Source organism: Notothenia rossii (genome assembly GCF_949606895.1).
Source record: "Notothenia rossii genome assembly, chromosome: 5".
NCBI lineage: Eukaryota > Metazoa > Chordata > Actinopteri > Perciformes > Nototheniidae > Notothenia > Notothenia rossii.
The window spans coordinates 4,339,781-4,353,391 of NC_136903.1; the positions used below are offsets into that span (position 1 = coordinate 4,339,781).

At 39.9% G+C, this 13,611-nt stretch overlaps 1 protein-coding gene across 1 annotated transcript; it reads left to right on the plus strand.

Annotated features, from left to right (window-relative positions):
• The first annotated feature begins 2,004 nt into the window (after window positions 1–2,004).
• Window positions 2,005–13,371, plus strand: ftsj1 (FtsJ RNA 2'-O-methyltransferase 1). Its single transcript, XM_079684639.1, has 10 exons — window positions 2,005–2,132; window positions 2,578–2,647; window positions 2,748–2,859; window positions 4,602–4,680; window positions 5,685–5,737; window positions 5,994–6,047; window positions 9,168–9,270; window positions 9,586–9,669; window positions 10,643–10,746; window positions 12,722–13,371. Exons 1-10 carry the CDS (start codon window positions 2,012–2,014, stop codon window positions 12,896–12,898), a joined length of 957 nt encoding a protein of 318 aa, XP_079540765.1. The 5' UTR covers window positions 2,005–2,011; the 3' UTR covers window positions 12,899–13,371.
• Window positions 13,372–13,611: the final 240 nt, after the last annotated feature.

Below are 13,611 nucleotides of genomic sequence, written 5' to 3' on the forward strand. Positions count from 1 at the left end.
GAAAAAAAAAAATCACATAACTTGAATTAAGTCAGATTTATATAATTGTTTTTGCCTCAAACCATTATTCTATTGATACAGTGAGTCACTAATAGAGAAACACCAGTTATTATATTATACATATATATTATATTTAATACAAATAATCCATAATCCACATTGTCATTAATTAAGTTTGTCTTTGAGTAACTTCTACTAAATAATTGTTCAGTAGTTTTTATTGTTGAGTTGAATTCTAATAGACGTTGGCTTTATACCCTTTTAATATATGTCTTAATTGCGAACGGCGCCCAAAACGTGCAAATTAATCATTTGAAAGTGTCCTCTTCAATCCATCCAGTTCATCCACCAACAGTTAGAAGACAAGTACTTATGTGTGTTCATATGTACATACGTATATGTGAAATGCAACACCCTAGTCTATCACCTTAGTCTATCTAAAGTCTGGGAATAAGGGCACAGTCACTGTACAGATAGTATTTAACGTATATACGTTGCTTAGTACGTCTAGATCGCATGTGTCAAACTCAAGGCCCAGGGGCCAAATCAGGCCCGTGGTGGATTTAATTTCGGCCCGCAGGATAATTTCTAATTACTATTAGATCTGGCCCGCCGGTATATTGCACGCACACCTTCAATCCATCCTGAGGGTCTCCTCAGCTCAGAGCCTGACCCCAAACATTGATGACCTTGCACCCAAGATGAGATGCCAAGTTTCTGAACTAGCATCACAGAGCAGCACACTTTTCCACGTTTTAAATATAATAGTGTAACATTTACAGCTTACAAAACAGCTAATACTAATCAAAGACCGTTAACACAAACTTATCATACCAGTAACAGTTGTTTTAACCTCAAATCATATAGGATTTGTTCCTATTTAATATCCAAGAAACTGTCTCTTATATATTTTAATTTTTCTTATTGTTTCTGCTTTAATCCAGACAAGTATAAGTATTTTTCGTGGTATATTTTCAATTAAATTCCTTTGAGTGGTAAGTTTGTTTTTAGCTAAATTGTATTATAGAACTGCAGCGACACCATGTGGCCGCTACTGAGAATACATTCACCTGGAGACACTGGACAGGAAATAAATGAATTAATAATGGAATATAATGATGAAATTATTGATTTAAAAAAGCACCTGTGTCCAATATTCTAGAGTTGGTTGTTAAAATCTGCTAAATCATTTTTTGAACAGGCTTTTTTGCGACAGCTATCGGCAGGGGTCCTTCCATCGTCAACACCGGAACAACACGTGAACAGAAGGTAAAACAGCTGCTAATGGTTCATAAAACATGAATAAACTAGATTAAATGTGAGTGTTTTTCATCTGATAACGTGTATTTATTCAACCCAAAGACACATAGAGACCTAACTTTAGACTGAATGTTTTTACAGTCCGGAAAATATGTAATTTCTTGTGCACTCGTCGCCAAACTTAATTAGTTAATACAAACAGGTCAAACTGTGTTTTAAAAGACAAGCGTGTTAATTAAATGTGCATTAAATAGATATTTAGATGTAATAAGAGGTGCCCTTCGATTCGGCTTAGCCTATATTAAATATACAAAAAAACAATAATTGTCTTAGTTGGTTTATACTTTTGATATATTATCCTATGTATTTCTGCCACTGTCGTCCATATTTCTGTTGCTGTAGTATATTGGTATTTTATAGAACAAAGTATCCATCTATCTATCTATCTATCAGTAATTTTGGAAATACTTTTTGCATTAAAAAAACAAAACAATAACAATCGCTCACATTAATTGACTTAAAAAATATCACAAGAAGAATATCACGGCAGTTGTTACTCACGTGTCTGTGTGGTTCCACTGAGAGAAACCAGTCATGATGTGTCACTATATTCTATTGCGTTGAACTGTTGGAGGAGACTGTGACCTAAGCATTTCATGTCATAACTACACTCTAGCTATGTGTACACATGACAATACAAGCCTTGAATCTTGAATCACTGGTCGTGTGTGTTTCCCATCAGAGGGTCAGGATGGGTCGCTCCTCAAAAGACAAGCGGGACATTTACTATCGTCTGGCCAAAGAGGAGGGCTGGAGAGCGAGGAGCGCCTTCAAGCTGCTGCAGCTGGACCAGGAGTTCAACTTGTTCACAGGTGAGACCCACACCTGAGGAGGGGCTTCTGACAACTTTAATATAGTTATATCCTAACACTGGAAACAAGGTGTTTTCACTTGAAATAAGTTCAGCAATCTGCCAATAGAACAAGTGAACATGTGCTTGGTCAGATCTCTTGAAATAAGAAGGGGTATTTATTAGATAAATCAGATCTTGTAATTAGCTGGAGAACTCATTCTGAACTATATTTGACCAGAATCGGGAAATGCTGTGTAACAATATAAGCCGCAAATGCTCAAAAGTTTCTGTTTTCTGATGTTAGTTGGTGATATTCTAATAAATATGCAAAAAAGTATATGTTTTCATGCTTTGGGATGTTCTGGACTCCTCTGGTACACATCCAAGTGTCTGCCTGACTGTATTTTAGTTCTCTCTTTTACTAATGAGTTGTCGAGATTCATTTATTCATGTCTTTCTTTCAGGAGTGAACAGAGCGGTGGATCTGTGTGCGGCTCCTGGCAGCTGGAGTCAGGTCCTCAGTCGGAAACTCAGGTTATTAGCTTTTTTTTTTAAAACAGTAAACAGATTGAGATGAAATGAAATGTATCTTAAAAATACTTTTCCTTTTTTATTGTTTTGATTTTCCACTCAGAGGGCTGGAGGAGAAAGGGGAGAAGGTCGAGGAGGTGAAGATCGTGGCGGTGGACCTGCAGGCCATGGCTCCTCTGACGGGAGTCACCCAGATCCAGGGAGACATCACCAAGGTGAGGAAATGATGAATAAAACACCAAGTTGAGGTTTTGGGTTCCTTGAGGGGATTGGATCATTCCTACGGTACCTACATGATCTGTGTCTGGACATGTGAGCCAGATCAGAAAAATCCAGCATGCAGGGTTCTTACGGTCATTAAAAACCTGGAAAAGTCATGGAAATTCCAAATGCTAATTCCAGGCCCTGGAAAACTTTGGGAAAACAATATTTTTCCCAAAGTTTTGGAAAAGTCATGGAAACGTAACTAAAGTTGCATCAAATATAATTCATATTTTATCTAATTGCCGAAATATTAATACTATAATGATTAGAGATGTCCCGATCCGATCACGTGATCGAGGGATCGGAGCCGATCACGTGATTTTCAAAAGATCGGAATCGGGAGAAAAAAAATCGGGGATCGGGATTTTTTTTTTTTTTTTAAATACTTTTTTTTAAATGTTGTATTCAATGTTACAAAACAAAAAGGACCATGTTCAAGTCTTAAAGTCATCCTGAGGCCTTAGTTTGATTTCAAATGACAGAACATCATGTATGTGTTGCTTCTTTGGGGCTTGTTTTCATAGACCTGCTTATTTCTCTCAAATCTGGCAACAGAGTGGGCGCAGTGTCTAATTGTAGCAGTAAGCTAACGAGTACTGATAAGCTTTATTTTGTTTTGATCCAATGCTGCACAACTGAACTGATCCAATGCTGCTTTGAAAGAAAGAAGCTATATCCATGTTGGATAGAATATCCAATTTAAATAAAAAAAATAACCTTAAGGGACAACTTGAATGCTTTGTTTCTTTTAATGCATTGCATAAAGATCGGATCGGGAAAAATCGGTATCGGCAAATTGTCAAAATCAAATGATCGGAATCGGATCGGGAGCAAAAAAAGGTGATCGGGACATCCCTAATAATGATAATAAATACTGTATCGTATATTAATGAAACGTAAAATGGCTTTTAACTGACGAGGTGTTTTGCTGCTGAGAGATTTGAGTTGCTTTAGCGTGTAGAAGCTAGTAAGCCAACTATTTGATTTGTGTTCGGCACAACATGTTTCATATGCAGACCTTATTTTCCTGTTCCATGTTCAAACAAACCATTTGCAGTGGTACGCTGAGAGAGTCATTTTTTAGTCCTGGAAAATGAGGTAAAGGTCCTGGAGAAGTCCTGGAGAAGTCCTGGAGAAGTCCTGGAGAAGTCATTGGTGAAAAAGTGTATGGACCCTGAACATGTAAATAATTGCACTGAGAGCAAACTCACTTTCCTTCACTTGGAACACACGTTGGTCTGCAATCAGCCAGCTCTGCATAACAGATTTCTAGGTTCCTGAGGAGATGGGGATCGTGTTATTTGTTCATGATCTTAAACTCAACTCAAGTGAAATGTTATGTCGTTACCTCCTTGAATCTGCCTTTTCACCATATAGTGCAAGCCCCCTCCTTTTTCCTTTTCACAGTTCAGATGCGGTCGAGCTCGTCCATGAGGTCTGGATTGTAGCTGGCGTCCATGTTCTCCACCCTTCTCTCAGTTTTCTTCATCGTTTGCATGTAAAAACCTCAACCTGCTCAGGAATAAAACCCACAAAGTAGAAACTCAACAGTCTTAATAAACGACCAATCACAAAAAGTGCAACCAGGATTTGTGAAAGCATCTTAAACATCACTTTCAGGTCATGTAGTTGATGTTTTAATGACCTACATCTCTCCTTGCTGTGACCCCCTTCTCCTTCTTCTCCTTCTTAGGTGTCCACAGCTCAGGAGATCATCCGTCACTTTGAGGGTCAGCCGGCTGATCTGGTGGTGTGTGACGGAGCTCCAGACGGTGAGACGCCGCTCACTTCCTGTCTGTCCAAACCTGTCCTTAAAGCTGTGTCCCAATTCAGAGGCTGGGTCCTCCTGAGGACCCGGCTTGGGTCCTCCGCGGACTGCGAAATGAGACGGTCTACGGAGCATGTCCTTGTACGTCACCGGCAGTTACCCCTACATTTAGCCGCCCCCGTCACCTAGCAACCAGCTGCAGTCACAAGTGCCGGTAATAACTTCTGACACTAGGCAAAATATTTTCAAACTGTTTTCAAAACTGTTTTCAAAACTGTTCAATATGGAGTCAGATCTAGCTGTACTTATTTTGGTGTTATATAATATGTTTAAATTATTTCCCCGAGGTCGCAACAGCCCCCCGTGAAGAGGCCTTCATTCTCCCCGCGCATCTGGATAAATTGCGCAGTGTGCTCCTTGCTCCCTATCAAAACTAAATTGTTGCAGTAAGATTTGTATAACAAAAGCAGTTAAATAAATAAATTAGCTTTATAATGAATCCCAACAATATGAAAACCAAACAGGGTTTAGAAATATTTTCGCTTCATATTATTTTATGTATCTAATATAAAGAAGACATCTCCAATTGCCCGTATATTTAAATACACAAATTAAATAGGTTTACTTTTCTTTCATGTCGTTTACTATTTGGGTGAGTGAGTACATTTAAAAACCAATCCAGCTGAAACCGTTGTAGCCGTTGATGGGACGTTACAAGCCTTATATATTTTTTTAAAACTCATTCGTCACCGTCACCCGTTGCATCCTGGGATATGGTACACCGCGGAGTGTACATCAGATGTATCCTCTAAATCTGGGGAAAGAAGGCTGCATTTGCGGGCCGCATTCGGAGGAGTCTTGTCTTTTTTTTTTATTGGGACAGCCTTCGTTTGGCGGAAGTGACGTATGCGGTCTCCAAATGCATCCTCAGGAGGATGCGGCCGCTGAATTGGGACACAGCTTGAGTCTCTCCTGTCTTCCTGTCAACTTCCTGTTCTGTATCCATAGTAACCGGTCTCCATGACGTGGACGAGTACATCCAAGCTCAGCTCCTATTGGCCGTGAGTACGCTCAACGTTCTACTGATAATTCCTTTATCACTTTATTTGAAAAAAACATTTTGTATTATTAGTTAGATTTTGTATTCTATTCTGTCTTTATTTTGCACTTTGTGTGAAACCTGTTTTTAACTCGGACCCTGTTGCTGCTATAAACGCCTGCATTTCTCCAAGGGGATACTTAAAGTTCCATCTTATCTTATCCTTCACAAGTGTGTCTGTGATGTCACACTGACCCCTCTTCCTGTTTGTCTCTCAGGCTCTGAACATCACATCTCACGTCCTGAAACCTGGAGGGACGTTTGTGGCCAAGGTGAGTCCAAGATTTTATCAAAAATTCTGTACATTTTCTATTCATAACTCACTCTTAAACTTGAAGCTGCAGCCTGTTAGCTTAGCTTAGCACAGAGACTTGAAACAGGGGGAAACGGCTAGCCTGGTCCCCCTAGCATCTCTAAAGCTCAAATAAAATTGATAAATGTTGTTTTTGTCCAAAAAGCTAAATCATTGGACACAAATTGTTACTCTGGTTTATTCCCACAGGGTAATTATTTCAGGCAGTGGTTCACGTCTTTGCTGTTGGCGCTGTATGGAACCTCTTCTTAACATAAAGCGAGAGACTGTTGTGATTTCTCCCACTGTCAAAAATAACCATTTAATCCTTTCTTAAAAGAGGCCCACCTGTGCTCTTTGGGGTTTTACAGGTTCAGGTTATTTATTTGTACCCGTAGGTAGATTCTGTTTGCAGAGAAAAAGAAAAGGGATCCATCCTGACTCTAAAAACAAACAGACACATCTCTAATAAAAGGACGAGTAACAAGTACAAGTAAACCCTGCTCAACCAAATCTCAAAATATTTCAGAAACATGTTAAGAAGGAAAACACTAGTACAAACATGGACATTCAAAATTCATAATTAAATAAATAAATACAAATAGTCATATGTGTGACACGCCTACAGTATGATGTGCTGACTTGTGCAATAGCTGCTGGGATAAAGCTGTTCTTATACCGCTTCGTTCAGAGGGTGGGAGTCATCGTCTAATATGGAGCTGGATAACTGCTGTAACTGCCTGAGGTACAGGGTCTCCAGGTTTAGCTGTGGCTCACCAGTCAGCCTGCTGGGTCACTTGACGATCTGACTCAGAGAGTTTTCTGCTCTTTAAAGTCAGGTCACCAAACCATGACATTACTGAAAAAGACAGAAGTGACTCGATAAAAGCACAAAACATAATCATCATGGTTCTGTCAATGTTAAAATAGGACAATTTCCTAAGACAGTACAAACGCTGGTGCCCCCTTTTGCACACGGCTTCACAGTTTGGATCAGAGCTCAATTTTGAGTCAATAATTGTCCCGAGATATTTGTATGATTGCACAAATTCTACTTTCTGATTCTGGATTGTTAAGACTTCATGTATGTGGGGATGTCTTCTAAAATCAATGATCGTGTCCTTGGTTTTGCTTATGTTCAGTTGTAGAACAAATGATCTGCAAAGATTAAAATCCCGAGTGTTACACAGTGATGTCACCAGCATACTCGTCAACCCTCCCGATTTTCGCGGGAGCCTCCCGATTTCATTGTCCTCTCCCGGTTTCCTCCCGGGGTCATATTTCTCCCGCATTTCTCCCGATTTCTGACAAAATCAGATTTACACAAGACTGTTTCCACTCGGACTTTAATACAGCTACACCATTGTTTGGTTTCCATGGTAACACGTCTCTTTAGTAGCGCGCGCAACTGAAAGTCTGAGAGGGTGAGGCAGATAGTCACAGAACAAGAATCGACAACTACTCTCTGCTCACTCCTTTCCTGTCAAATACAGGTCCAGCACCCTCGCCCCCCCCCCCCCCCCCCCCTATTTTGCATTTTGAAATGCTCCCGATTTCAGAGGTCTCAAGGTTGGCAAGTATGGTCACCATGTTCTGGAAGTAAACAAAGGAGTCCAATAGAGGCATTTCAGGCTGGGGAGAGGGAGGGAGAAAGTAAAACCTATTTAACACAAAGGGAAAACCCCAAAAGCTAAATAGGGTCTTTTAATGCTTGTAGTGTTTTTGTAGAACGTGCTACATCAGGGGTTACCAACATTTTTTATGGTGAGGGCTACTTTCAAAAAATAAAACAAGTCGGGGGCTACTTTTACTCCTCTTGTTTTAGTTTTTTGCAGTGTATATATTTAGCACATTTTAACGTTATTATGCTTCCCTTTAACCTTTGTGTGCTGTTTGGGTCTGTGGGACCCGTTTTCAGTGTTTACTAAAAGAACATTTCTACATTGCAATCTAATTATTTTAACCTGCTTTATTTGGGGGTGGACGGGCCTCACCCCCTCTAGGGGGGTCCGGGGGCATGCTCCCCCGGGAAGATGTTTTTTAAAATGTTGAAGTGAAATGCATCAATCAGGTGCACTCTGGTGTACTGCTCTCAACACAGAATATGATCACAACCAATAACAAATCATTTAAACTGGTTTATTCTTATCTTATGTTACCTAATTAGCATTCTTTCTTTTTATTTATGCATATTTTACTAATCACTCCCTTTTTAAACAGTTTTTTGTTTTTTTTACTGTCCTATAGCACACACTGGAATGATTTCTTACTTGATCTATTATCTGTAATAGATAAAGGTTCTCTCTCTCTCTCTCTCTCTCTCTCTCTCTCTCTCTCTCTCTCTCTCTCTCTCTCTCTCTCTCTCTCTCTCTCTCTCTCTCTCTCTCTCTCTCTCTCTCTCTCTCAGAGGCTGTGTGCTCCTCCGTGGCGATGACGGCTTGCGTTCAAAAATAATAATAAACATATTTGTAAAGTGGGGGGACACAAACGGGATTTTGAAAAGAGGGGGGGACATGTCCCACCTGTCCCCTGCGGAAATTACACCATGCGTGTGTGTGTGCGTCAAGTGGTATAAATATATATGCAAGTTGCAACACACAGAGTAAAACTCTGCCCCTCATGTGTTGTCTGGCATGATAGGCTTTTCAATGGGGCTGATGTGATGTGTAGATTCTGCCAGAAGGAAAATCAGTGGGGAGGTGGGGAGGTGGGGAGGTGCCACATTGCAACGCTGGTCCCGCAAATCAAGCAAGAACGTGATTAGTCGATATTCATTATGGGGGTGGGGGGAGGAGGGGTGTTGGATAGAGTTGTAGTAAGTAGATAGAGTTCGCTATGATTTAGGTTTCGTTTATGCATAGGATAGATTCTTTGAATTACATTTCCTTTTTTTTTGTGTGTATTTTATACCTTTTGGATTTGCTTGGCGAGCTATTTTTAGAACATGCCCCGCGGGCGACTCACGTTGCCCCTGCGGGCGACTAAGTGCCTGCGGGCACCGTGTTGGCTACCCCTGTGCTACATAATTCAACGTGCCTTCCTTCCTGTTTTTAAGCGGCGTCAAACTGTGTTGACTCCTCCTCATGCTCCTGTGTTTCAGATCTTCAGAGGTAAAGACGTCACTCTGCTGTACTCCCAGCTCAAGCTCTTCTTCGGTGGTGTGACCTGCGCCAAGCCCCGCAGCAGCAGGAACTCCAGCATCGGTGAGCGACCAATCACAAGCCCCCAGCTCCTCTAGTTATTGTTTAACAACTGGGACGTATGAGCACAAACGTCTGAAAATTAGTTTGAAAATTAGAATAAATTCAGGTTTAAGTTTGTAAGAAATAACAATTTCTCATTTAATTTGGTAGTTTCTGTGTTTTGAAATATATAATTCTGACTGTGTGTGTGTGTGTGTGTGTGTGTGTGTGTGTGTGTGTGTGTGTGTGTGTGTGTGTGTGTGTGTGTGTGTGTGTGTGTGTGTGTGTGTGTGTGTGTGTGTGTGTGTGTGTGTGTGTGTGTGTGTCTCTCTCCAGAGGCCTTCGTCGTGTGTCAGAATTACTCTCCTCCTGAAGGCTACGTCCCCAACATGTCCAACCCTCTGCTGGATCACGCCTACGGTAACTTCCTGCCCCTCTTCCACTTTTACATGTGATCTGTGTCTGAAGTAGGACACACATTCTCTACAATCAACTAGTGCTGCATAACAGATTCCTTAATGTTTGACAATTCCATCAAAAGACTAAGATTTGAAGCTGCTGTCACAGTCGAATCCGTCAGTAAAACATGTGTATAAAAGGACGGATCGTTCCATTTGGGCTACGTGGGGGTGCTGAGTGGTTTGAGATACAGGCTATTTTGATATGAGCATCAGCCTATTTATAACACTGTTGATACATCTGAAAATAACTAATAATATTTCATTTATAACTAATAAATGTGCTTTTACTGAATCTTCTGAGTGACTGTGTGAATGAATCCCCCTGTAGACCGAGTTGGACTATTCTCATTTTTGCGACCATCGGAGCCGCATGTAGCTTCAGAAAATACATCTGAGAGCACTTTACATATTCTTACATAATGAACAATTCTCTGTTAAACTCAGCACGAGGAGGTGTGTATAAAAAGTTAAAAACACATTTTTTGCAAGTTAGACAAATTAATTGAAACCACATTTATTAAAAAAAAAAAAAAAAATCTAATTTACTTTTGTTGCATTTATAAAAGAAGCTAAATTAAATGTTGTTTTTTTATAATGAAAGCCGTGTTTCATGGTCATATCCCTAAATATCTTCTGCACATTTCGACACAGCCTTCCACTTTCAAATATAAAACACTGCACCGTGTATTTGAGTTTCTTTTGTATATTTGAGTCTGGTGTAAATACATCTCTCTCGTCTTTTTTTTTAATGCCAAGTAGTTTTTTTAATCTTTATATTTCTGCCCTTCTCTAACTACTTATATTCTTAAGTTGTTTTTGTTTGCACCATCACACACTAAAGCAAATGCCTTGAATGTGTAAAACGTACATGGCAATAAACTGGATCAGATTTGAGTTTGTGTTCCTGAGTGTGTTCTGCTCTCCGTCCTCAGACGTGGACTTCAACCAGCTGGAGGGTCCGAACCGCGTCATCGTTCCCTTCCTGGCGTGTGGCGACCTCAGCGCCTTCGACTCCGACCGGACGTACCCTCTGCAGGTGAGGAAACACGGGGTTACCTTTACTGAGGCAAGCTGAGGGGTCTCACGATGTCATAATTAGACTGAAGCGCTCCTTTGTGTACCGGTTAATCCGCCAATGAAATACGGAGCTTAATCCCAGGTCAATCTAATTATTTATCTGGTGGTTATCACCGCAATAAAACGTATTTCATTTTGTCTTAATGTACATTATTTAATTTCATATTCGGTTCTCGTACATATCATATTCTATCGACATGTATTTAGACTTTTTGCACAATTTTGTATTTTATTATATACAGTGGGGCAAAAAAGTATTTAGTCAGCCACCAATTATGCAAGTTCTCCCACTTCAAAAGATGAGAGGCCTGTAACTTTCATCCTAGGTATACCTCAACTATGAGAGAAAATCACATTGTCTGATTTTTAAAAAATGTATTTGCAAATGATGGTGGAAAATAAGTATTTGGTCAATAACAAAAGTTCATTTGTTATATACCCTTTGTTGGTAAAGACAGAGGTCAAACGTTTTCTGTAAGTCTTCACAAGGTTTGCACACACTGTGTGTAGGTGACCAAATACTTATTTTACCGAGGAATTTACCAATTCATTCATAAAAAATCCTACAATGTGATTTCCTGGATTCTTTCCCCCCATTCTGTCTCTCATAGTTGAAGTGGACCTAGGATGAAAATGACAGGCCTCTCTCATCTTTTTAAGCGGGAGAACTTGCACAATTGGTGGCTGACTAAATACTTTTTTGCCCCACTGTATGTTGCATTGTTGGAGGAGCTCAGGTCAGAAGAATTTCATTTCCATTTCTACTCTGTAGTTTTGTGCATATGACCATAAGACCTTTGAATCTTGAATGTACGTTAGAGCAGTGTTTCTCAAACTTGTTCATACCAAGGACCACTTAACCCAGGGGTTCCCAAACTTTCCCATGCCAAGGACCCCCATATAGCATTATCCTCTGGCGGGGACACCCCTGTTGCATTTTTTTTTTTAAATGATTAATACATTATGATGGAAAATATAACAAATTAATCATACAGCTTAATATATATTTGTATTCATAATTAGTAATCAGTTATTCTTCAAAGACATGTTTGTATTTATCTTTTGTTTGTCATTAATTACATTGATTGTTTCTTCTGTTATAAACATTCTTAACACAATATTAAACAGTAATATCAACAGTAAACATATTTTAAAGTGATTTCTGTCTTTATAATATTATATAATTTTGAACAGTAATATGAACAATTAACATATATTTTTAGCATTTTTGAAAGCTACTTATGCTTCTACTGAAGCCTTCCGAGTAAATCGCCAGAACGCCGACACCTCCTCATCTCCACCGCTCCCATGTTTTATTTTGTGTTGCCATAAATTAGTCTCTCTGCGTTTCTGCGCTGGGCTAATGCTAATGCTAATAATGCTAATGCGAGGATAATAAAATGGCGGCTTCACAACACTTTTTTTGAGTTTTACGGGGCGTGGTTTGCAATCCGCCCAGCCAATCAGAAATATAGCTCTTTTCTCACAAGAGAAGCCGCATGAGAGTCCCTGCTCTCTAGCAGGGACGGAAAAGGGGGTAAAAAGGTTCTCATGAACTAATTTTAGTTCCGGCTCTTTTTGGTGTGAACGCGACATTTCGGAACTATATCGGAACTAAAGTGGGAAAAGTACTCCGGTGTGAACGCGGCTATTGAGTTCTTTGTAACCAAATCTCTCTCAGAGGGGCGTGGGGAAGGGCTCCTTATTTTCATCTAAAGTAACAGACAGAGAATCAACTCTTTTGAAACAGGGCTGAAACAGAGGGGATTATGGGTAATGCTGCAATGATCTGTTTGGTGTTTCAGCCAATCAGAGACATGTTGTGTATATATCTGAGACCTGTGATATATTGATGAAAAACCGTATGATAGGGGACCTTTAAAGCATTATTGTATCGTACCGTAATCCCAATCTCTCACCTGTTGATTCTTCAGCTGGACTCTGGTAAACAGTACGAGTACACCCCCCCCACGCAGCCCCCGATCTGCCCCCCCTACCAGCAGGCCTGCCACCTCCGAAAAAACAACCTGCTGTCCAGAGAAGATGCCAAACGTCCCGACCAGAACCAGGAAGAGACGGGGCCAACAGCCGAGTACAACTCATCCGTCTGACAGCTGCTGATCTGTTGGGAAAGTTACACAGCTTGGAACAGTTTGATATTATGAGAGAGTCTCTTCTTTTCTGTCTGACAAGAAGATAGACATTTGTTTCAGTTCCGTCCATTACAGAGGCCCAAGTATGTTTAGCTTAGCATAAAGACTGCTAGCCATTCCCTGCATCCAGTCTTTGTGCTAAGCTAGGCTAAACATGCTCTGGACTGTTTGCTGTACTTGGTATTTTTAAAGTCCTGGGAGTATGTGTTTACCACATTTGTCAGATTTTATGTTCCAGTATCTTTGGACAAATCTTTCATCCACCATGGTTGAGGAACTATAATTATTTTGTATTTTAACAATAAAGTCATTTCTTTGAGGCGAACCGACATGGTGGTATTTTCAGTGTAATTAAACCCTGCATTATGTTATTTTTCTGTCATGCATTTCTTCAGGCTTTTCTTAATAAACAGTCCTAACCTGATCCAAGAGTTTAAGCTTAAGAATGAGGACACATTTTATACATCCAGTTCATCACTTAGTACTAAACTACATACATAGTACAGTAATTGGAGAGTGTAGGAATACTCTGTTACAAGTAAAACTCCTGCATACAAAATGTGTATCAAGTAAAAGTTACAATGTTTTTGGATCTAAATATACTTAAAGTACCAAACGTAAAAGTAGTCATTGTGCAGATTGGTCCATTTCAGAATAATAGATATATGTTT

Bases quoted from the DNA above. Each gene is read 5' to 3' on its own strand.
- ftsj1 (XM_079684639.1), top strand. From the start codon at position 2,012: ATGGGTCGCTCCTCAAAAGACAAGCGGGACATTTACTATCGTCTGGCC. The intron at 4,681-5,684 runs GTGAGACGCCGC...CTGTATCCATAG, and splicing joins GTGTGACGGAGCTCCAGACG to TAACCGGTCTCCATGACGTG. The intron at 10,747-12,721 runs GTGAGGAAACAC...TTGATTCTTCAG, and splicing joins ACCGGACGTACCCTCTGCAG to CTGGACTCTGGTAAACAGTA.